The 26,942-nt window shown below is 34.5% G+C and overlaps 1 protein-coding gene across 1 annotated transcript in view; it reads left to right on the top strand.

The window, feature by feature from the left end:
- The window catches only part of LOC138335869 (uncharacterized), a 75,258-nt gene that overhangs the window by 31,730 nt on the left and 16,586 nt on the right, over positions 1 to 26,942 (top strand). The window contains exons 2-9 of the mRNA XM_069285037.1: positions 5,119 to 6,022; positions 7,549 to 7,736; positions 9,424 to 9,461; positions 14,972 to 15,085; positions 16,475 to 16,554; positions 22,255 to 22,421; positions 24,012 to 24,052; positions 24,902 to 25,000. Coding sequence (XP_069141138.1) covers positions 5,119 to 6,022; positions 7,549 to 7,736; positions 9,424 to 9,461; positions 14,972 to 15,085; positions 16,475 to 16,554; positions 22,255 to 22,421; positions 24,012 to 24,052; positions 24,902 to 25,000 — 1,631 coding nt within the window. The remainder of the gene's footprint in view (positions 1 to 5,118; positions 6,023 to 7,548; positions 7,737 to 9,423; positions 9,462 to 14,971; positions 15,086 to 16,474; positions 16,555 to 22,254; positions 22,422 to 24,011; positions 24,053 to 24,901; positions 25,001 to 26,942) is intronic.

Genomic DNA, 26,942 nt, shown 5'->3' with positions numbered 1-26,942 from the left:
AGTTACTATAAATAGGTCTTACAGGTAAATTGTCGATTTCAGTAAGAAGGTTTAATATGTGTAAAGAAATGATCGAGTTTTAATTAAAGAATTAGGATTAAAGTTGGCACGTCATATATATATTTCATTGAAATTCGCATATTCCATATGCATTCAAACTTGTCTGTATCTATTACATACCCAAGTGGTCTTTATAGATAGTGAAATGTACTGATATTGCCCAAATGGAACCCACAGAAAGAGTAGGTATTGAATAAGTGGATTTCGTACAGAGACTCTTTTTCACTGTACTTGTTTCAGGAATGGTCGATGTATACATTGAAGCACGTGTTTCACTGCATGTGTAATTCCGTGGTTGTTAATTTTGTTATAAGTAAATTATATCTAAGGAAATGATATCTCTGTGTCAAAAAGCGAAGGAAAGATATTTACAATTTGTTTTCACACTACTCATAATACAATGACGTCATTATTTTATTATACCACGTCATCCATATCAAGATCGTCATCAATTCCATATGGCATTGTGGTGTATATGACGCAATGGCAAATCTTCCGAAACTTTTCGTGGAGAAAATTATCAACTATGAGTCTGTCTCATGTAATTCCTGAAGTATGAGTTTTGATTGACTGACGAAGCTTCCCATGCTTATTTACAAACCAAACATTAAAACGATTGTGAATTTTTCACTCAGACAACCCCATGTCAGGTTATATAAATCCGAAACCTCTACCCTGTGTACCGAACGACACCAAAACCCGTCGATGCAATAATCATCATATAAAATACTATGACACCTCCCCTTTGGGCAGCAAAGTGCGTGTGTTCTATCTAAGATCAGACTCAGCATTACGTTTGAAAGAAACGCTGTTTTAGTTTCTGGTCTGTCAAGCACACTTGTAACACTGACTCTACCCTGTCAAGTAGTCTTGAAACATAGTAAACTAATCACCACGTCAAAGTAAGCCTTATCTATACAATATATAAATGTTTGTATAGTATTTTCATGTCATTTGTGTGCAAACGACCACGCGTTTATTTCCAAAGTGTTGTGTGGTAACAACTTAATCCATTAGTTACTTACCTATGGTTTACTGTTGAAACATTTGACAACGAAGCCATCATTACAGTAAAGTTGATACAGGTTGATTGGATTGACAGTATTGATAATGATAAATTGAGGATCTTACATGAGTGGCTATGTGATATGAAATTTATTTAACGAGTTTGATAAATTTCATATCACATTGTCACGAGTGATTTATCACATAACTTTTATTCATAGAAACATAAGCTAAAATTAATATTTTTCTTGTCTATGTCTCTATGTAAAACAGTAGAAATCCGGCTCGGATATGACGTTTGCGTCTACTCAAACAATCATGCGACGTCATATATAGATTATGACGTCAAAACTACATGTGACGTCAAAATATTGTTATTACACATGTGTCTTACGATATTTATGACATGGCCGTATGACAAGGCTGGACGGACCAGTTATGAGATAGATAAATTTTGTTTTGGGGTTCAGGTGTTGGGATTATGCGGAAATGTTGATTAAAGTACATATACAAAATGTCTATATATACAGTAAATAGCATGTGAAATATAGGCAAGCAATCCAATATCTTGGTACTTTGTACTACAACAAAAATGCAAGGCTTCAAAATATATTTATGTTTGAAGCCTACCAAGATTGGGGCCTTAGGTATTCATCGTTATGAACTGTTAATGTTCCATGTCATTAGTGTTAATACCAACAACGCCACGGCTAATTAACTCATCTTGACAATACCAAGACATCTCCATTCAATAAGAGATGGGAGATTGATGTAAACAATATGACGACCTAACAAACGCTCCACCATCGGTGAATGGTACATTATAGACCAATTAGCAAGGGTTAGGGGTATGAGGGTATACCATAGCAAAGTTAATACATCACAATGGTGTTATGATAAACAATATTGGATTCCTGTTTTGTGCTCTAGTTTCACAGTATGATAAATATAAAAGGAAACTAGGTCTTTATTGTAATTATAATGTTTATCAAATTCCATATGATGAGGTTATAATGATTACATATATGTGATTAAATGTTCACATAATATGCTCATATGAAAAAAAACAATTCATGCCTTATCTGACATCTCAAAAGTCCAACACCACTTACAGTAAGGGGCTTTGAGTATTTGATATTGTTTGTACGTTAGTATATGATTATAAGCGCAATTTGTAACTGTATGTAATGTTAATTAACTTAATATGTTGATGAGAGCATCTAGTAATGGTTAAACTACAATCCACTAAAAATAAAGAAAAAAATGAAATAAATACTCCAGTTATATTGCAATATAATAATACAACGAACTAGGTTGTTTCGAAAATCATCAAACAGGTCAATAGCCTTGTTAAAACATTCAGCCTTCAATCCAAACCTGGGTCATATTGACCACACTGTCTTGCCAGCATTAACGAGTATATCCCCGTATTTTGTCTAACTCGCCATGTGTTTCAGACTACTTACAGAGTCCCAGTCAATCGCCATCTGCATGTTGCAATAGCGATGGGATCCTCACAAACGTCAATGTTTAAAAATCGCTCTATCTTTTGTAACATTCTACACAAACGATTGCACGGTGGTCACTCGTGGGTTTCCGAGGATTTCCAAACATGTTGAGTTGAGGGATAGTACCAGCATTACGATTTCCTCATCACTATTTGAATGGAATGTAAAGCACTTGGTAGAAACATAATTATTCCAAAACGCAATTAGGTGACTTTGTAATTAGGTTCTACACCTATACATGTAATTAATAAACCTAAATAATAATGTATATGCATTTGCAAATTTCTTTAAAATGGTGATGACAAGAAATTTTGTATTCTGTATTTGCATATTAGAGTTATCTAGCCTTGATTGTAACGTCAAGTGTTTGCGAATAGCGTAACGTCATACTTGTCAGGAAAAAAACCGTGAATTTTGCTCACAAAATGATGACGTTGCAATCGATACCTACCCGCAAGGGGAGATAACTATGTGGTATGCAAAGACGGAAATACGCGGTCATAAAGTTGTTTACGATATCCTTATCTACTAAAGATAAACAACATACCTTTACAACATACCTTTACAGTATACAATATAATACAGTTATACAATCAAGATAATACGCTCATTTGGCATCGTTCATTTTAAAAATATAGTATTGATTCTAAGTCGTGTAAAGGAGACACAAAATATACGGTTAGAAGTTAATCTGTTTATCTGCAAGTCAGAAATGCTAAGCTAGGCATTTTAGTGACGAATGTCGATGTAACACTACCATCGTTGCCTTGAAGGGTCGTTGTGATGGTTGTCAATCCGGTCTGATTACTGGCTCCTGTGAATTTTATCAAGTTATGCAATATAACTTATTTATATAAGCTAAAACAGCGTGTAACCTATTTGCATTACCATAGTCATCGGCTGCGAAAATTGGTAAATACCATCTAATTTATATTCTGGCAGAATTTAATTAAATTATGTAGCTTCACCGAATTCTCTATTCTTGAACTTTTTATTAATAATAAATAATGAAAAGAGGATTTGCAAAATGCTAAAATAATATTAAGATTACGATGACTTAGGATTGATTGGGTTAGGAGTTTGGTAAGAGTCATATCCGTGTAAATTTTGTGAAAGTTTATGTGAAGGTTGCAATGATAGGTAGGTTGTGTTGGTCTTAATATGAAACAGGTTTTAATTAAACGGACATATGCCCATAAATTCAGAAAACATTAAAATGCCGTGTTAGAAATGCTTTACATCATCTCACAAAAAATAAATCTGTTGATGAGTATTTGACGTCACAACTTTCATCACATCCAATAAAAACAAACTTTGAACCGCTTTGTATCCATTACGAATTTAAACTTTTTTCACGTTTTGAAATAAAGTGTAGCATTTTTAAGTAATTGCTGTTAATTATGTATTTACAAAACCGAAAGTATTTTGTGTGAGACAAAAACAGTTAATTGTGTGCAAATTATGTTCCAATTCAATAGCGTTCATCGATAATCGGTTTATCAAATTGACTGTGAATAAGTTTGCTGTAGTGGAACTCGAAAGTGCAAACGAGCTCATTTTGCAGCATGCGATGTAATGATTAACACATTACGAGATGTGTCCTTTATCTGCATTTGTCACACAATTTTAAATTTTGGTCACAGCTTATTTGGGATTTTAATAACTTTGATTTTTATATTTCTCTTTTCATGTCGAAAGTGCTAATCTGCTTTTGAAAACAAAACCTTTTTAAAAACAAGATAATATGACAATAAAGAATTGGATTATGTGCTACTTTCTAAACTGAACAAGGCAAAACAATAAACACCTAAGAATAAGAAGAAAGTTATAAAAATTAATTATTGTTTCAAGGGTCATTTAAATCTATTTCAGCAAGATACGTTACCATTTTGACCAATTTTTTACAGGATTTTAGTTCTATTAAAACAAATAAAATACAAAAGTAGCAAATATTGAAAGTATCTAATTATCATAAGTATGTTGAGGCCTGTAAATTATTATTCAGAAGTGCTCTTTTCGGAAGAAAGACTAAATAAATCTAACAATATCTTTGAAAATCGATAATTTCCAAATATACATGATATGTCAGCCACGTAAGACAATAAAAATAACTCCGACAATGAAGAACTAATTTTGTTTTTTTTAACCAAAACAATTCACGAGTTATAAATCTACACAGACATTAGAATGGGGAACATGAGTCAGTAATGAAACAGGAATTGAAAACAAAGCCTACTGAATTATAAAACTAATGAGACATTCTACCATACTATCTATAGTCAGATCTATATCCCTAGCTCAGAACCATTTTATCCAGGAATGTCTCTTCCCCATCATATCTGCTCATGACAGCCATAATGAATATCTGTGATAGGTCCCTTAGATCTTGGCAATCTCAACCCCTGCGAACACTACGGCTTTATGGAAATTAATGAGAGCGAGTTTGTATTTTGAGAGAAAATGAGTTGTGCGATATAAGAGCACCTGCTGTGCTATTTTCCTTCGTTGTGCTATATTTAACCTCCCTTTCTTTTATTTGCTTCAGAGAGCGACCATTGTCATGATATCGACGGGTCCTTGGATTATGTCGACCATGTACCTCCCCTGCCCACGAGGAGAAAAACATCATCCGGTTTGGGCCAAACATTAATTAAAAGGTCAACCCTTGACAGGGATAAACGGCACAGAGCATCGCTTCCGACACAAGTCATCAGTGAATATACCATACAAAATGGAAGATCCCCGGCGAAGCGCAAAAGGGATAGTTTCTTAAAACGTCGGCATAACTCGGCGTCTGCAATACAGTTGTCGGTATCTAACAGCTTGCCATTAACACTTGGAAGCATGTCGGAATGTAATGAAGATGTTTCTGGACAGACGGACGATGTTCATATATCCAACACCAACGACCCGCAATCACAAGCTTTCATCCGCCTTCATTCCAACATGGACGACTCGACTTCTAAATCCGGTAGGAAGGAGCACCCTGTGCACAGCAACAGTTGTCCTCAAATCGAGACATCGTCTTATCAGATATTCGATATAATTGGTGATGAATCCGGGATTAAATTTCCGTGGCAAAGAGATGTGTCAACGCAATGTAATATTCTAATAGAACGAGTGCAATATTCCAAATCAAGCAGTGTGGATACTTCTCCGTCTTCTAGTTCTAGTCTTAACACCCCCAACAACCTCTCGCTGTCATACCTAGACTGTGGGACCAGGGGTGGAATAGTCCGACCCCATTCTATCGGGTGTCTGGAAGGAACAGTCCACGAGGGCGAGATAGAGAGACTTCGTCAGGAACAAGCCCGAAAGGCTAGGAAGTCCGATTCTTTCCTTCAGGTCTCTCCCAGATCATTACGGAAACGTCCGTCCCTAGCGGTGTCCGACGACCATGGATCTGTATCGGATCTTGGGTCTATATCGGAAAACCCCGATATTGAAGGGTAAATATGCTTTACATAATCGATTGTTTATTTTAAATAATGTAAATTTCAAAACTATTTTCTATTTTTTGACACTGGTGGAAAGTAACAAAAGTCTTATTCCTAATAATTTAGGATTTTAAGGGAGCTCAGTTGCCTTTTTTCATATTATTAGATCAATAATACTATATACTGGGACCCAACCAGTAGTCGTGATTGAATAGTAGTCGTAATATTGTGCGCATATTCTACTGTGTGTCCAGATTTCCGAAATCTTTTGCTACTGACGAATCTTAATGATGGTGTTTTGTTTATGTGGAAAGAATATGTTTTATGAGATGCAAGCAATTGACTTTTTCCCAATATCATGACTACTGTTCTTTCACGACTACTGAAAGGATTCCAGAGCCAAGTTTCATGAACATTCCTTAACTTTAAGAAATTCCTTAACTTGAATTACTCCATAAGAAAGCATTACAAATTTTGAGGAAGGCTCCTTAATTTAAGGGGTTTGCCTTAACTTCCGTAATGCTTTCCTATGGTAATTTTAAGTTAAGGAGCTCCTTAAAGTTAAAAAATGTTCATGAAACTGGGCCCAGTAACGATAGCAAAGTATCACATTTCATTGTTGTGATATGAGATTCGAATAATTGATATATTTCGCCTGGTCTAACTTCTGATCTATAGTAATTTAGGGACATGTTAGCCTTTTTGGTTTTAGAAAGACCGGAGTTCCCGAAAAAAACGACATTTCATGTTATGGTCAATCAGTTCTAAACAATAATCAATTGTATACGTAGAGCATTACGTGTTTATATCTCATCAATTCCATCCCATAATGAAGTGCAATACTGTGAACAACTGTATTTTGGCGAGATTCAAATATTCCCGTTCTTTTGCGAGATAATTCAAACGCGAATTCAAATGTTTTGCGAATAACTATATTTACGTAAACATGTGAATACATCATTTTAATAAGAGATCTTGATGATCGCGAATTTATGTATTCGTGAATAACGTAGAAAATAATGAAAGACTCGAAATTTTGTATCCGCGATAAAAACATGATTTGCAGTATGTCTAGATACCTTAGTCACTCGGTCACCACGACTTGAGATGTAGGACTACCTCTAGAGTATTAGGTATCAGGAAAACTTAGCCACCACGGACCAGTGGTCGATAGCTATTGGTAACATGTCAGAAGCATGTACCTTACATCAACCATATGGCCCATGTAGGGTGCGGGGGTACTTGTAGAATGTTAGACATGTACCATCCACTAAACCACCCCGTGTCTAGAGGTGCAATGCCAGAAGTCGACTGTCAAATACCTGAAACTTATCAGTTACCGCTTAGGACGCCTATAAAATTGCTATTTTTACTGTTCGCTATGATAGCTTAATTTGTGTTCACCTCATTTTATCTCTGAATTTCGTTCAAATTTTAAATACTCAAGTTCAGCACCAATATTACCAGATCATGTTCTTCAAAACACAAAGAAATGCTTTCATTTTTATGATGACCTCTTTATTTTTGCTTTCCTTAAGTCGAGATTTTGGATTGGAAGAAAGTCACATGTCTGATTTGTCATCTGAACTTCGTCGGATCGCACTGAAGTCAGCTGAACAAAGTAGAGATATTAACATTCTTCCATCGCCCCGCGTTTCACCAACAATTTTTAATGGAAGTCATTCAAGAAATTCCGGGTCGGATTCGGACGACTGTTCCGGACCAGGTAAAGTACCATATTTAAAACACTTAATTTTTATCGTTATTTACTTTTTATTCATTAGAGAGTTAATTTTTATGCTTATCTTGTTGTTGAGTTACACACTTCAATTTTATATTGATTTTCACGATGGCGTTGTCTTTTCATGATACGGGTTTGCAGAAATTTTGCACAACCATTTTACTTTTTTTGGCCAAACTGTTATGGATTTTTCGGTTCCATTCTTACGTAATTGTAATAGTGTATCCCAAGGGTATACCCTCATTGTTATTAATGATTGTAATAACACAGAGCAATCTTAAATATTCATGATCAACGATTACAATGCAACGTGCTTACATGAATTATGCAACGATGACCAGACACTGACAATTAATTGATCATAGATTTTGATGAACTATATATGACTGTTTCCACAAATCCTGCCCAGGGGACAGTAATCTGAATCTGTCTGTAGCTTATTTCAGTATAAAACCAAATATCCCCCATCAACGGTCAGTATGTTTTACATTTCAATCCGAATCGCAAGTACGCTTAGGTCTGCAGTTGAGATAATGTCACAAACAGACCAATGTTTGAATCGCAAGGGAGTCAGTATGTGAAAAAATGGTGTAACAAATATACATAACAAGATTTGGTTCCAAGGCAAATCATTATAAAGTGTAGAATAGATAGTGTAACAACTGCGTTGAATGATTTGACAAGTATTATCTTTTCATGTCAATGAGAAACTCTCACATCCTGTTTAGTCACGTGATGTAATTAATCTCTTTCATTCCACGCGCAGAAGCTCGTGGGATTATCCGTCGATGTCATTCTGTCGCTTACCTATTAATTATAAGAAGCTTATATAAAGCCAATGTAACGCATACAGTTAAAACACGATATATCAACATTTAATCATTTGCGCGTGCAAACCGTCAAGATGTGTCGATTTCATGCTGGGATAATCGACCTTCCTTCTTTATCGTGACCCACTTAGACCGACCATGATATCAATTATGTCAAAACTGTTTACTTGATTTCATAATAAACGTAGCCATGACTTACTTATTTGATTTAGAGAAGAATCTTTAGACAGATGTCGCTTTCCATGACTGGGCGTTTATGGTAAATCAATTTATGCCAACATTAGCGCCATAATTTTTAGATTTGCGAGATGTAGAAATGACAATCGGAGGAAGCAATTTTACTTCAATGTCATTTTAGCGTTATTAAGAAATGATTCTATTTTGGTCGTGTCAGATTTAGTTGATCGATGATAATTACAATATTTACCGAGGTGTATGAAAACAGAATGACTTTGACAGATGACAGAATGAGTTATTAATATAAATGAACTGAGATCTTTTAAATTATCTTTTGAATTTCTTATTCTGTATTTGCACATTCCAGAGGTATCTGCCCTTGCGGATAGGTACTGATTGCGATATTATCGGTTTGCGATCATTATGTCAGACTTTTTTTAAAAAAAAGAGTTTGCTCACAAAGTAATGACGTCACAATGAATACCTGACCGCTAATCAGGTATATTTCTAATATGCATAGACGGAATACGCAAACGAACTGAAGACATCTTATAATTTGAAAAAAATATCGATAATACTCTACATCAAAGGATATCTTGCAGTAATGATTGAATACAAGCTTACTTTTTTATTTTTATTTTTCAAAATGTTCAATTTTGTTTCAGATACACATACAAGAAAATACCTTAATATTCCTAGAAAAGTAAGTACAATTTAAATCCCAATACCTTGTCTAATTAACATTCTTTCTTTTTATATTCATTTCAAGAAAATCTCTATTTTTCGTCATGCTTTTTCCTTTTTGTTGTTATTGTTTTTTTTGTTGTTTTTTTTTTTCAATTTTGTGTGAGTGTGTGTGTTTTTTCCCTTTCATTTAAGCAACTTTTCATCCCAAATAGCATCTCCCTATACAATATTCGTGTTGTAAGTGAAACAAGAAACGTTTTTGCCAAGAGAGCTGAAAGCAATGTCATATTTGATTAACGTTTTATGCCGTATTAATGAAAAGGATTCGAGTTATTCAGAGCAATTATTATTTCTTCTTTCCGACTTTGAATATCATATTCCAAAGACATCATATATTTCTTTTGAATACATTTTACTCTTTTTAATTCAATAAAAGAAAAAGACATCCAATGTTAATATACCAATCTAATAAGTAGTGTCCTATTAAAGGTATCAGCCGTTATTTTTGTCTTTCTCACAAAATAAGAAGAACCAACCGGGGGTAAAAGGCAGCTTAAGAAAATCCACTGGTTATTTTCGAGTCAAGAACAACCCCGCGGCAACATCTGAGAGAGAAACTAACTCATAATGTTCCCATGGCGACGTTTTAAAAAGCAGTTCCTTGAACATTGTTTGTCATTTTATTGAAATCTCTACTTTCTGTTCTTGCTCGTTATACTTCACAAAGAATTTACCTCAGGAACTCTCGCATATAGGATCGTTTCGTTCGGTTGCCATGGTAACCGATTTTAGAGTTCATTCTTGTATTTTATGGCATGTTGTGTTACGTAAAATATAACAGTATTTTTGGTTTATAAAGACAAACATGAGCTTGATACGTAACTTATGACCTCAAATATGGAAAGAAATTCAGCATGATACGCAATAAAAAAAGTGTAAAACTAAACATACTAAAATGTAAAAAAATACTTGTTAAAGTGTAAAATTAACATATTAGATAGTTCAATTTACAAATTAAAGTGTGAAATTTACATATTAAAATGTCCAATTTACAAATTAAAGTGTGAAATTTACATATTAAAATGTCCAATTTACAAATTAAAGTGTGAAATTTACATATGAAAATGTCCAATTTACAAATTTAAGTGTAAGATTTGCATACTAAAATGTCCAATTCACAAATTTAAGTGTAAAATTTAAAATTAGAAACTGGATTTAAAAAATCATGACATATGGCACCAATACGCCGAGTCCGGGATACAACATTCAGTCAGTTTGGGCATGTGACTTTCATCACCACGTGACTTAATTTAGGGACCATTTGAAACAAAATGGCGGCATATGTAATGATTGAACACGGGTGGAAAATTACGTATCATGATAGAACAATTAACATTAATTATCGGAACATATTTATTAAATTTAATCTAAATATGCACGAAAATTGAATTTAGACACTTCATAAGGAAATGACATGTAAATTACGGCATCAAATGGAGCTGTCGCCTAGCAGTTGGAAATCAGCGGCATCTGACGTCTCACTCACAAATATTTCATAACTTACCTTGGTGCATTTTCCCAAAAATCAATAACAAATAAGAAACACAAAACATAACATTTTATCTTAGTTCCGTTATCGAGCAAGTATTACCGACTATGACCTTTACCCGGACATTGGTATTCTCTGCCTATAAGTGTCACTGCCATGACGGAAAAATGTGCCCTAAATTTTTCGCGGTCACATGACCAAATCAACGTTTTCTACCTCCCACCCAGAAGAGTTCCTTGCATCCCGGAATCGGCGTATTTCACCAATATGCTTCCGTACGCAACAGAAATCACCAATATGCTTCCGTACGCAACAGAAATGATATACGAATACCAGTTAAGCACCCTTGTTATAACAAGAACTGTAGCCCAATGATGACACGTCCTGTATCTTTTTCGTCGTAGATTTTAAAATACCATGTATATAAAGACCAGTTCTCGGCATAAAGACGTTATGCTTTTAATGCTTTGATCATTTTTGTGTAATCGTCAGCTACTGCCTTGCACAATGAATAGCCGCCATTCCTTCAAATTTTGAAAATGCTATGAGGTAGATTTTACGAGCAGAAAAAAACGTCAAAATATTACACCATAGGAAACTATTTTTACGTAAATGCTATTTATATCGTCTTTTTCGCTGTTTAAGTTATAAATAAATTATTATTGATTGCAGGGATAATAATTTGATATATCGATGTATAGAACGAAAAATGCACTCTTTATGAACAGATTTTAATGCACTCTTTAAGTACCAAGTTATTCTCGCGTTCAAACCTCAAGTGTAGCATCGATGTCTACTCACGTTATATGGCTATGAATAAGACAGAGATTTCTTGTTTTTGCGAGAAGTGTCCTTGAATCATCGTGGAAATCCATTTAATTTTATTTAATTATGTTATGGCACTTTCCAGTACTTATCCCACGGCATTTATTTATCAAATCATAGAAACTCAGTTTAGCAATATTCTAAAAAAAATGGACTACAAATATTTTAAGTAACAACTACGTACATGTTATAATTAAAGAAGATTCCGCCGATAAACAAGTCACGAAGAAAAAATAATAATAAAAATATATAATGTTGGCTCTGAAAAGCTTTGAACATTAAGTGCTGTTTGTGAGTATCAATAAAGTTAACATTCTAATTTTATATTGTTTTCGAAAATGTAGAAAACTAAAACTCATTTCGAGATAATTAATGTATCATCCCTTGTCGTGTGATTCAATAATACGTCAAACATCGTTTATGTCTTGTTCTCAATGTTGGTTCAATGTGCCGAGATGGTTAGAACAGGCTTATAAACCATTTGTATCTAGGCTAAGACTTACATGAATCGATGTGGATCGAAATACCTATAAAGATTGTTTAAATATTTCATTTCTCTTAACATTGATAGCCTGATAAAATTAGGATACATTGCTGTTTAGTTGATTAAAAATTACCATTAACTAATTAGCGCCATTTGCGTAAACTACGCCATTAATTTCATTAATCACGTCACAGAATGCAACATTTTACGTTTAATTTCACTCCCCATGAAGAATTCTGCGCAAGAGTCAATACAATTAGTAAGAAGCAGTAAATCAAGCGTCTTGCATACGTTCAGACTTCATAACAGTCAACGTTTACTGGGCTCTTGATATTCGGGAGATATTCTCGTGTAATATATTTTACGTGAAATCACGTGGTTTATATGCTTGGGATAATAACACAACTGCCTTTTGCAACACACATACTTGATTTGCTTAACCATCTTCATTTGTATGCAGCAGTTGAATGCGTGAAGGCGTGAAAGACGTTTATATAAAATGACATCTTTAAAGATGCTTCACCGTTGATAGTATTTTTCTGAATAAGTTACAGCAGATGACGAATAAGTATTTTATTTTTCGTCAGCTGCAAAAGTTACGTAATTAATTTACACCATTACCACCATTGAAAAATTTGAGCTTCTTATTTTACTTCGAGATACAAAAATTAAAAATAATTAATTGCATCCCGAAAAATTTCCTGGCATTATGTTCTATATATAGAATGAAGATTCCTGACTGCGCATGCACCAAAAGCAAAATACATTATTTCATATTATTTTGTGTTAATTAGACATATATATATATATATATATAGGATTAAACACCAATATTATTGTTCAAATGATGAGGATCGTTTAAGCTCTGTCGGTGGTGGAGCATCTTTAACTATATAAGGATATATGTTACGCAACCAACGGACATTACATATGTAATGTTTCGATGAATAGTACTATGCATACACTGTCACATTCATCAAATGAGAAGACATCATAAGTACACAAAGATGTAAAACGTGTATGAGTAAAGAAAATATGAGATCAATGCTCGATGTCAATTTCGCAACAGCTGACAGCATACATGGCACATCCACCGGTTGTGTAAAAAAATATCGTTACATATGTCATTATTATACCCTAGCCCCTTGTATATACTACAAACTAAATTGGTTGTGATTCGTTTGAGATGATATTAAACATTTTAAACTTCTCTCACTTGTATTCAAAAACATGTTTGACTGCGAAATGGGATGCGTTTTTGAGAAGAGCTATTGTAAAGAAAATAGGCGGCTGTGTGATAATGGCTTTGTAAAAGGATGGATTTTCTTTTTAGGAGAAACTTTTTTGGAGAGTGAATTTGTATCATATAAAAATATATTCATAAAATATTTCAACCATTTGCATTTTTTTTGAGGGGGGTGGGTTACTTTTAGTAGTTTTTAAATATTTATCAAGAACTGATGTTCGATTCCAGCCATTGTATTTTAACAATCATGCATGTCACGAAAATTGCTTATTTCTTAAAGAACGTTTAGATATTTTCTGATCGTTAGGCCATTTAGTTGAGAGTCAATTCATCATTAGACCATTGATAATTGATCAATTGAACATTAGAACCGACCCATCATCTGGAAACATGACGACCACGGATGACTAGAGGGCTTTAAACTCTATAATATACAACAGGTTTCATGGTAAAATGGCGACAATTGATTTTTCACTCCGGCGACAAGGAGCGGTACTACATTTACTGACGTTGCCCGTTCACCTGTTCTGTAGGTTCCCGGGGGCGTCTTTCCACGCTTCTGTCTCTGCGATTTCAAGCAGTACTACTCAGTACGTTTCCGTAGATCGGCAGTCACTGTCAACAGTATCCGTGTTACTGTTAGAAAACCCGTACCAATGCCATCATTTCATATTGCTCATTCATAAGCGTTTGCGCGTTGTCGTTGTCATCAATTTTCCCTCTCTTTTCTGTCAGCTATTTTGCTAATCGCTTCAATTTCGGGATGTGACGTGTGACAGCGTTCGTTTGTTCTAAACGACCATGGGATCTGAGTCCGTGATAGAACTGCTTCCATTGCGGTTGGGATTACTACACTTCTGCGGATAAGACGGTTTGACGGTTATCAAAATGTTAGCCCTCGGTGGATGACTTAAAACGATTCACAAAAGATATGCACGAGTCATTGTATTGGACTAAACAGGTCTACAAGATTTCAATATGCTGACAAAGCAAAGCAAACTTGTATAAATCATTCTCGTCAGTCAGAATTGTAACGAAGGATATTTTTCGTACAATGGTCTGACGTAAGGCTTTGGAAACATCCAGCAGAAGCGCCAGCGCAATGGCGACTATACCAAGGTCTAAAACAAAACACAGGAGACGGAGAGCCCTCTGGCGGGCTTACACTGTTGACGTCACTTGTCACGTGGCACATCTACCCGTCCTTGGCGAGGGTTCGGTAGGTTTTGGATTAAGTGAAATGCATAAAAATATTTATTTTTCCTTTACCTCAAAACAGTATCTTATATATGAAAATATCATCGATTACGAATTCAGGAACTTTTTTCCATGCTTGCAAAATCACGCTTATTGCTAAATGTAAATTGTTCCGTTCTATTGCTGCTAAAATAATAATGTAAAACTCCTCTTTTCTATTTTTAGAATTCTCGTCGGCGTTCGTCGCTGAGTCTAACAAGTGTATCGGACGAGAGCGATGTTGAACCTTCCCCTCCCGTCGCCAGACGAGGACGACGCGCTGCAATCGTCGACACTAAGGTAAGACTGATAAAATAATTAATATTTCTTACAAAGAACATTTTCATTGGCTTTTATCTTCATATCCTAAATGATGCCGACTTTTGTAATGTCGCGTCTGATTGGTTAACAAAACAATGTAGCGATATCTTTGAGATATCCAGTGGTTGGTTGTTTCAGTAGTTGGTTGTTCCAGTGGTTGGTTGTTCCAGTGGTTGGTTGTTCCAGCGGTGGTTTGTTTCAGTGGTTGGTTGTTCCAGTGGTTGGTTGTTCCAGTGGTTTGTTGTTTCAGTGGTTGGTTGTTTCAGTGGTTGGTTGTTCCAGTGGTTGGTTGTTCCAGCGGTTGTTTGTTTCAGTGTTTGGTTGATTGTTCCAGTGGTTGGTTGTTAGCAAGTTGATTGGTTCTTTGTTTCAGTGGTTGGTTGTTCCAGTGGTTGGTTGGTTGTTTCAATGGTTGGTTGATAAGATAGCTGTTTCAGTGGTTGTTTGATTTGTCGGTTGTTCCAGTGGTTGGTTGATTGGTCTGTTTAAGTGGTTGGTTGATTGGTTGTTTATTTCAGTGGTTGTTTGTTTCAGTGGTTGGTTGATTAGTTAGTTTAGTAGTTGGTTGGTTGGTTGGTTGGTTGGTTGGTTGGTTGGTTGGTTGGTTAGTTGGTTGGTTGGTTGGTTGGTTGGTTGTTTGGTTGGTTGGTTGGTTGGTTGGTTGGTTGGTTGGTTGGTTGGTTGGTCCAGTGGTTGGTTGGTTGGTCCAGTGGTTGGGTGATTGTTCCAGTGGTTTGTTGTTTGTTTCAGTTGTTGGTTGGTTGGATATTCAAATGGTTGGTTGACGATACATATGTATTGTACAGTTTGATTTATAATATTAATGGTTTGTCTTTCGTATACTCTGTCGAAATAGCAGATGGTAGATACTAGGGTGATTGAAGTCTTCGAGGTTTTACGTTCTTGCTGCGCTTTGAAGTTACATCTATGTTAATTTTTTCTTATAAATTATTTTTGCAGCTATAAATTTACTGAAACTTTTTTCAAACTTCTTTGCTTCTTCTAATTTATCGATCAAAATGCGTTGAATCTACTCAATGATCCAATGAAAGATGACGTTAAAAAGTAATGCCTAAAGTCATCATATATTTATCTTGAAAATACGCAAATGAAGCAATGAATTGTCCCTGATATCAATCAAATTGTTTTGTCGCGATGGAGTCAACCAATCGAGGTGGACTTGGGTTGCGTTGCTATAGGCAGTTGTTACTATGGTGACTTCAAACGGTTAACGATTACTATATCATAAATCAAATTTGGAAGGTCATTTAGATAGCAAGCCTTACTACAGACCATTTTTTGTAGAGTCCTTGTGTTTCTCGAAAATGAACTGATTTAAACATCCATCTTTGTATTTCCTGGTTGTAGAACTTCGGCGATGTTTCCCCAACAACGCTTTCACCGGAAGTATCCCCCAGCAATTCATGTGATGAAGGTGATAATGCAAGGTAATATTCAATTTTGTATTTACACATTACAGAGTGATCTGCCCTTGCGAGTAGTTATTGATTGTGACTTCATGTGTTTGTGAACGTAACGTCATACTTTACGGAGAGAGAAAGCGACGTAAATTGCGCTCATAAAAGAATTACGTAACGATCGATACCTACCCGCAAGGTAGCTAACTCTGTAATATGCAAAGAAGGAATAAAATCAATCTTTTACGTTTGGTAATTATAACAATCTGATTCGATGCACTATTTACTTTATACAATTACTGTAAATCTCTAAATTTTTGCGATATATTAATTTTCGAGTAATTTCGCGAGAGTACTAAAAACGCAAATTCAATTGTTTGAATGATTTTATTTTAAATGCAATCCACCCTACAATACAAAATTAGGACAGTAGATGAATTCTAAATTATTTCTCCATACTTCACATGGATATCTCGTGGTTGCTAGGGAAAAGATAAGTCTTGCTCACACAGGGGGTTCCTACATAATTGCGCGACGAAATAGCTGGAAACAAACTAGAAACTCAGCTTTTTTTTCTTAGTATTGGAGAAAAAAATCTTACATGGGTCTGTCAAGTGAACAGGGATATCTCATCCCTCGTGAAAGATCTTGGCCGTCAACCCTCGGGTTGACAAGCAAAAATCTTTAACTCGGGTTGAGATATCCCTGTTCACAGACCTATGTAAGATTCTATTAATCTATTTCAGAAATTTATCATACGAAAATGATAATTATTCACCTCAAACGTTTGAAACATTAATACCCAATCAGCAGGCTCAAAAAGATTCACCTCTCTATGAAATATTGTGCTATTTTTCCTTACGCAGGACGTTTAGGGAAATTAGACTGTGTACGTATCGGAAAACAATCTAGAGTAATGCCATTGTAATGTGTTATATGATGATCGTATTAAATCAATACATTCTTGACCAAGGCCTACTGTGTATAAGTGACTTGACCTTGAACTTAACCTGCCCTGTATTCTTGACTTCCTATGGCCATAATTTGCAGCATCTTAACATCTGACCATATTTACAAGGTCGTCGAATGATACTTGCAACAATGCCATATATTTCCAGGATTCTTGATATGTATCAATCATTTTGACGTTAAATCGATTTTCGAGCTTGCGTTAAGACCTGCGGGGAATTTAATTAATGGATATGAGATAAGCAATTCAGCAGGATATTGTATCAAAAAATTAATATTTATATTAGAATCATAGCTGCATGTTTGACCTAGAAGTGTCTGTAGTTAATGGGGGCAATAAAAGAAGTTAGAGCATAATGTATTATAAATAGCGTTCGCAATGTTGCAAAGCATTGACGTGGCCAAAATAAAATGTAATCCAAGAAATCATTAGACATTGTAAAGTACATATTCTGTTCCATTGGATTCATTAAATCACTTAAAGCTGGTGTTATACCATTGACGGTTAGGTGTTAAATTGCACAAGCTTCATATAGGGATGGGAAAATGAGTGTGAATCCGGATAAAAAAAGTTACACTTTCGTAGAATACGACGAGGGCATGCCTCATGAGAGTGATCATCATTTCATCAAGTTTTTTTTCTGTCCCAATTGCTTTTTAACTTAATTGCCAGTTTTAAGGCGTGAAACTCGTCACATTAAAATAATATCTCATAACAACCCGTTCTGTTACTATCATCTAAAACTAGCATTTTCCTAGATCTATAGCGCAGGCGTTATCAATGAAGCCGACGACGTTTCTTGAGCATCTGGCTCTATCTTGATTGTACCTTTTTTAGAAGTCTAAAAAAATCAATCGATTTTGAGTGTGGGTTACAAATTACTTCAATTTCAGTTTTAATTAGATTAGTCTGCACATTGTGTTAGCAATTCGAGGCCGTGGTGGCCGAATGGTTAACATGTCCCCACATATTACAACACGCCCTCGACCAATAAATGGTACATTCGAAGGAAGAATCAATTTCAGGTCTTTGGACCTCTGGATAATTTTCGCTGGTCAACAGATGTATCCGATGTGGGAAAGTTGCGAGCTACAGATTGGAAGTCGGTAGTTTTTCTTTTGGGTACTCCGGCTTCCTTCCACTGTCTAATCCTTGCGAGTCCTTAAATTACTCAGAATATTCATAGAACGTTGAATCATTCGAGCCAATCCAAGTGAGAGCAATTCAGTAATGAATGTTAAACCTGCTAACACAGTTTCAGACATGTTCACAGATTTTGTGTAAATGGTGACATTGTTCTTAATGAATTTGGTCAGAAACGTCCTTGGGGAGATTTGTTTATAAATGTTGACTAATTACGTGAATGGGGACCAAGTTTGGTCTAAAATTAGTCGCCATTGTCATCATTGAAGAATTAATTAATTAAAACAACATTTTTTTTAATTCTTCATGCTCTTAAAAACGCAGTCATTGCAATATCAAGGTAACCGATATAGGACATCTTGGACTCTTGGATGTTTTTTCTATGATGCTTTGTGAAACAGGATTATTCTGGAGGACAGATTTGGTGTCACGTTGCATAATCACATTGCATACTCACGTTGCATAACCTTGGTTTGTCTGTTTGTGTCAACGACCTCTACGCCCATAAACAGCGACTACGAAGCTTTATAGTCACTGAGGTCTACTACTCCTCCTCCTTTACCCCGATTCTGCCACTTAATTCTTTTATTGATTTTTGCTTTTCCTTAAGCTTGAAATTATTCAACACTAAAGTGTTAAAATACTGACAATACAAAATATAAAAAGGAAATATCGTATTTTTTAATCTAAACTAAAAGTTTGAAATAAGCAGTATTTTAAGTATTTAAAGATACGTGTAATGGAATTAGACAACTGACGAATGGTCTATATGAAACAGATTGAGGTAGAAAGCAATCGGACAACGCTTAATCCTTCGGACATACTGGTTCTGTCTCCTGTATCTTTGGAGGATTTTTAATACAATTTTATTATTTCAGTTCATTTACATGTTTCCTATATTGCATCTTCTTTGAAATTTTAAATTAGCTCTTTCGTTCTTGTACTCTTACAACTTATAATTCAAATACAAATTTGAGAACGATAAACTTTCTTTTCCTTAAGCATGTTTTTTTTTTCGCAAGCTGTTATGCAAGATTAACAAAGTGTAATGACAGTTCGAGACCTTGACACATTTTTCAGTCGATGCAACCTTGTTTTGTATGACCCGCATCTCTGTAATAACTACGGGGATGTAATTCTGAAATGCGATTTTCACTATATTTATAGATCAATAATTTGAGAACGTGACTATAATGACAAACATTTATTATGTCTGGTTCGTTGCAGGACGTAATGACGTAATACAACGATAAGGCTGTCAATATCATCAAATTAACAAACGCACTGTAAACTTCATCCGCTTAACTATTTTGAGCCAATTTACAAAATGTTTCACATCCAAAGCATTTTATTGATAATTTTGATATTTTGTTTTAATAATTTGCATTCATGTATATCCCGTAAAATTGATTTGTTTTTCCTAAATTAAATGAAGTTCCTGGTAAAAAGATTATTGAAAAAATACTTTATAGCGTCAAACTAACAATACATTGCTTCTATCGACCCTACATGAAAGGTTTATTAACTCGATGGAGTCCTCAGGCGATTAATATAATATAACACTTAGCATTCCGTCCGGATTTACATGCCCGTCACAAGGTCTGATATTAGTATGAGTGTTGTGTAAACAATTTTCATCGCAAACGGCGATTGTCGCTCTTGAAGTCTTTGCTGTTCAATTTTGATCTGATTGTTGTTTGTGTACAGTTTATAACTCTTCATTAGAATGAGAAAGACGCGGTTCAACTTCCGGGTTTCTGGAAATGGATGGAGAGTTGTGTTTTTACGTGTTTGCTTTCGGGTAAGACCCATCCCCGATACTCCAGGGGTTCCGATCACTTACGATCTCGACACCTATGGACTATCTCATAGTAAAATTGGAGGCAAAAGAACAGGATTTTCAGTCGTTTGATGTACATCAAAAGAGCCGTATAACGGTACACTGTGGTTGGCTGTGTGGCTTTGATGTTTAGCATCGCTCTCTATAGTCTTCAAATGAAATTTATGCACGCCTGTGATTGGTTCAGCTGTTTTCCACTGAACTGCATCCGATTTTTGAGATAGTCCAGGGGTGTAGAGATCGTAAGTGATCGGAATCCCTGGAGCATCGAGAATGGGTAAGACCTAGGTATTTTCTGTTGATGAAATGTTTTGCACGCATGTCGGGAATGATTGGCGATTTTTATTGGTCCATAGCTTTATCAAGTGGTGGCTTTATGCGTGACATGATGTTTTAATCGCATTTGTGTGGAAAATATAGCATGAGGTTACAGATGGCTCTCGTGTAAATATGATTTTATACTAGTATTTCATTATAACGGTAAATCGCGGTTACTTGAAAAATGACAATTATTGTAATCATGAATAATGATTAATTTATCAGTACATCATTATTTTTTCTATTAGCTATTGTTCTCAGCATGTCTTAAGCGCTATTTCACAACGGATTATCGAGACGAAAACTAATTGCCAGAGATTTTTCATTTAATCATAACCACAACACTTTATTTTATATTTGATTTTTGGAAAATGTTATTATTGCTGCTGATTAAAGATAAATTTTCACAATATTCGCGGAAGTAATGGTGAGAATGAAAGAGATATTTGAACTAATTGAATAGGCAAATATCTTAATATTTAGAAGCTCGCAACTTCAGCCGATCACATATTGTTCATATTTCGTGTAAGGCAGAGTAATTGTTCATTGTCTAAAAACAAATCTGCAACTGCTTTGCAGCAGGAAATCCAGATTGGCATTGTTTTCTGAATACGAGAATGAATATAAAGAAAAATAATTGTTTTGATATGTCGGAATGCCTGGATGTTTTATTTCATACTCTGCTGTGTTAGCAATATATATATAAATGTATTTCAGACAAGCTTTAAACCTACAGAGGGTAATTGTCTTCCATTACTATCAGTTCTAACTCTAAGTACTTTATCAAACCAGTACAAGAATAACTTCAGCAAAGGCAGAATGTAATACTGATATATAGATAAACATTTGGAAAAGTGAAAAGTTTTCACGTGGCTATGAAGTATTTGTAAAAATTCGGAAAGAATTCTTTTTAACTAGAAAACTTCAACTTCGATTATGGATGTTGAACTCTAATTTCAGTTCTTTGGAATACGATTGAAAATACGATTGATGTATTTATTACTTCGAATCGGTGGATATTGAAGCACTTTTCGGAATCAATTCATGTGGGGTTTCTTTACCAAGACTCGATGTTTTGATATTGAAATCGTTTGAATACTTGATTTATATCACTTTTAATTCTACCAGATATATTCACAATCAGACATTGTATTTTAACATTTCAGGTTGAATCTGGATATAATTGGGCCAATTTCACGAGCATTTCTTAACTTTTAAGGAATTTGAAAATCATCCATAGGAAAGCATTACAGATTCTTTGAAAGATTCCGTAGCCTTTTTCCTTAATTTCTGTCATGCTTTCCTATGGGGAATTTTAATGGACTCCTTAATGTTCAGGACTCTTTGTGACCCTGTCCTCATGGTAGAAGACTGGGATCGAATGTTATGTGTCTTTCTACATAAATGGATTTTCATATGAATCCGTTTCCTCATAATAGTTCCCGGTGATTTATTTCAGTAACATTGCGGAAAGGTTACGACGGAGAAAAAGTTCTGTTGATCTGACAATGAATGTTTATCCTGGGGATTTACTTGTGCACGATCATCATCGGAAACTCATGAAGCGGAATACAATCGCCGACCTGTATTCCCAGAAAAACGGGTCCTCGTCCAACATTGCGGACGGTAAGTGTGTCTTTCTTTGTATTTATTCATAGAATAAATATAAAAAAGTAATTCATTGTTAGAATTCGTTAATGCATCTTCAACAAATAATCTGATACACCCATGTATTTGACATTTCCTTGAATGACCGTCCATTGTGATTTATTTGATAAATATGTATGTAGGTCATCATGCATTTTTGTAACAATTCCGGAAATTTATTGATTTCTTAAGCAAGATTTATTGTCAATTTTTAAAAGCTGCAGTCATTTTTTCTTACATATTTATTTTCTTAACTTTTTCTTTAATTCCTCAAAATAGATACATTTTACAATTATAATGAAAGATGACCTCACCTATTATCAGTAGGATAACCTCAGTAAGTTTAAAGATGCTCCACCTAATTAATATAAAAAAAATATATTTTTTACATTTGGTCCATGCGCAACCAATGCTTAATTCCATATAGGACATAGTGCCACGATTTTTTTATGCAATTACTTATTTTTAATATTTTTAAATCTTGAAATAAAATTTGAAACTCAAACTTTTCGATTGTAGTAAAAGTGTTAAGTAAGTAACTTTTGTAACTAAAGAAAAATACGAAATCGTCTGCTTTTGTTTTTGATAGAGAAAAAACATCATTTGTCAGCGGTGAAGCATCTTTAAAATAGGCAACAGTAGGATTCAATCAGCATATTTTATTCTATAAAGACAAACTATCATGGCTTAATACTTTCCGTATACTGTATGGCTGTTTAATTTAGCGAGCAGAAAATTTGGCGGATTTAATGTTCGCGTATTGTCAATTTTTAACGGAGATAAACCTGGACTTTTTTTTCTTTAGAATCGATCAATTTTATTCACGGGTAACTAATTTCGCATGAATTAAACTGACCGGGAATAAAGCAAAATAAAATCCTCGCGAATAAAACCAACTATACAGTACAACGGAAGTATTTTCATAATCACCATAGCTGTCTATAAAATGCTAAGCAAAATGAAATAAAAAAAACTTGAACAGGTATAAAAACAGCTGATAGAAGACAACATTTCTCTAGAGACATAAAAAATATATGATTGATGGACGGTGGAAAAAATAAAAATATTGATGTAACATACATATATATGATTTGTTGAAAAATACATTTTTTAATAAAATACTGGTGATGGGAAGAAAGAAAAATACTGTAATGTAACATATTTTGTTGTTTTCCGATGTATTTTTACCTGTTGGGTTGGATGCGCAGTCGTCTGAAACCTTCTTAGCATGGATAGTTTGTGTTATTGTTGTTGTGTTGGTTGGGCGACCATGCGATTTAAATGTATTCTTTGACCTCAGGCGTCCCCTTGGCTGACAATTTATCATAACGATAAACGTTATTTCATCTCTATAAATTTGTGAGTCTCCTTACAAGTGGGCGACTTAGATTTCTAATTGCCATTTCTTTATTCTAAAAAGAGAGATAGAATGATCTAGTTCGATTTACGTCACCGTAATGAAATATTTCTGTAAAAGTTTAAAATTTACCGAAAAATAACAATCTTCAATATATAACTAGATCTGACGTCATGAAGGTGAAGACCCACGTATCTGATTGTTTATTTCAGAACACAAAAAAGGAAGGCAGTCGTTTTCTCTGAGAAAATTAGTAAGTAATTTTTATATAGTAAATAGTACCATTTGTGGTACAAAACATGATAGATACATTGATGGAACAACGCCATGAGGCTAATTCTCTTACATGTACATAGCCTCGAAGCGGAAAATGGCATTAATATATATTAGTAACCTTTAAATAGCATTCGAGTTACTTTTCACTAGATACATGTATATAATACTAACTTACATAGTGACAAATATATTGTAAACAAACTTATTTTTGTGTTTATTTTCACTCTTGCATACGTAATTACTTTTAAAAGCACGTGGTTTGTATATCTTCCTGAATTTTCGAATTTTTTTTTGCGGCGACTAATTTCGCGTTCAATAAGCCCCCTATAAAGGAAGATAATCGCACTCGAAGATAAGTTTACTTGTATCACGTGTCTTTTCCATTGTTACTATATTAGAATGAAGTGAAATCGTTTTATGTATCCAATAAGTTTATAAATTGCGAATGAATTTGAGTAGGTTAGCTAGCGTTTCAATCAACAAATCTAGAAGAATTTCAATCTATACGACGCATTCAAACTTTTTATTGGAATTGTGTTTCAAAACTTATGATATATTTATGCTGACGTTAAGGTTATTTATCAGTTTTATTTTGCTGGTAACTTATGTTACCAGTTTAGAAGAATATCTAACTATACCTCACATTCACACTTTTTGGAATCGTGTATCAATATTAATGATATATGCTTACGTAAAGGTAATTTATCAGTTTCATTTTGCTAATCACTTATATTACATATGAAGAAGACGCATGCACACTTTTTGGGAATTATGTATCAAAACTAATGATATATATTTTGCTGATAATTTATGTTACCTGTTTCAGATGAAAACAAGAAGTAAAGAATCCATTCCACGTCTAGAAGATGTACTTAGTCAAATGAAGCCATCAGAATTCCGAGATAATCACTTGTCAGCTTATAAGGTAGGGCAATTACATTAGTGTCATGCTTTATCGTCCACACCGGACTAATGTGAAGGGGCAATTTTATCTTAATTTGAGTTTCAGTAACCATGAAGAGTTTCCTAATGTGTGTGGCTTACTAAAGTATGATCTGTTTGTCTTTCAAAGGAAAGTGTAACTACAAAGTGAAATACGACTTTATAAACATATTTTACCTTTTTGATTCGCTTAAATAAGTGATCATTTACTCCCCGTTATTTAAAGAAGCTCCATCGCTAAAAAATGGTATTTTTCTCGATCTGTCATCATAAACAGGAACAATCGATTTAGTATTTTTCTTCAATTTCAAAACTACCTACTGTACACCATACCACCATTGAAAATTGTTAGCTTCTTATTTCAATTCAAGATAAAAATATTAAAAATAATTAATTGCGTACCGAAAAAAATCTGTGGCAATATGTTCTATATTGGATATTAAATTTATTTCACACGAGTGAGTTATTTTTCAAAAGTTAAAAATGACACGAGCTAGAGCGATGTTTTTGGTATTTTGGTAAAAAAATAACTTATGAGTGTTAAATAAATTGAAATTTAATAACCCCGACCTGTTTCTCCCACAATGAAATCATCTACAAGTAGGTCAAAATAAGGTAATGTTATTTGCCGACATATGCAAATAAGGTGTAGTGATATCATCATAAGAAAATAGGCCCTCATTAATATTCAAAAATCTTAATTGCTTAAAGAATGTATTAATAACAAATTGTTTAATTATGAACAACTATTCCATGTATTCCTACTTACCAAACGTCTTTTTGAATCTAGATTTATTTAGATACTTGAGCAATAAACGAATCGTTGTCGAACTACATGCGGACATGTTTACGGCACAGTGTTATCTCATTTCCGCCAAATAATTATCAACCATTGTAACCAAGTTCAAGTCCGGTCTAGGAACGTTAATTTTACTGAAACCTAACCCGTGTCCTAGTAAGATATACCACTGGAAAAAAAAGACTAATATTAATTTTGAGTCGAAAGTTTATGCTACGAATGAGAAACATGAACGATTCCGACACCGTTTTACGCCCGGTTTCAACAGCAGTTTGTTCTGATCGGAGTACATTGTACAGCAAGATGATGTCATTCAATATTTGATGATATGAACAATTTGTGACATCACAATGAGAAAAAAGTAGTTAGGATCAAAGTTTAAAATCTCGACCAATCAAAAGACCGGAAGGTGTTATTCCAATAGTGGAATATCAATATATTTATCCACACCCAACACATTGATGCAATGGCCTAAGAGTGGAATATCATGGTATATTGTGGTAGAAAAAATCATGTTGCCAAGTGGTTAAGATGCATCAATCGTTGATAGTTTCCATTTATAACCATAGGTCGGTGAGTTTTTTCCGAGTTCTTCGATTTTCCTATACCTTCTAAACCCGACACATCTATAAATGACCCTGAGTGTTAATAGGACATTAAACGAAAACAAGTACAAACATACTTCAAAAGAATTAAAAGAAAATTTGTGTACTAGCGCTCAGAGACACTCGTAGCGACATATTCGAGATCAATGTTCGTAAAACTCCGTGAGGAAGTGAAGGGATAATCAATTCGATTAGTGCTTCTCAGTCCATACCGTGCGAAGCTACTAATTATTATGTTTGATTGTCGGGTGTGGTATTCTCTTTGTCTTCAGTTAACCTTTACTTGAGAAAACATGGAATTTCCTTCTCAGTATTTACCAGCCGCCATGATGAATAGTGTGTGTTAACTGCAGTACATGTACTTGGTATCTTCACTGCGCGTTTGATTATCCGTTCCTATAAGTTTTACTGAATTGACATAACACTTTAATGTGACATGCTATTGGATCTAAATGAGTTCAAACGATGGCGGCACCTTTATTCAAGAAACGCTTCAAATAGCAAAGGTTTCTTCCTTCCAG

The sequence above is a fragment of the Argopecten irradians genome, chromosome 12 (genome assembly GCF_041381155.1).
Source record: "Argopecten irradians isolate NY chromosome 12, Ai_NY, whole genome shotgun sequence".
Classification (NCBI taxonomy): domain Eukaryota; kingdom Metazoa; phylum Mollusca; class Bivalvia; order Pectinida; family Pectinidae; genus Argopecten; species Argopecten irradians.
Note: the sequence above shows the minus strand (reverse complement) of the source record. Positions and strands in the feature narration are given on the sequence as shown.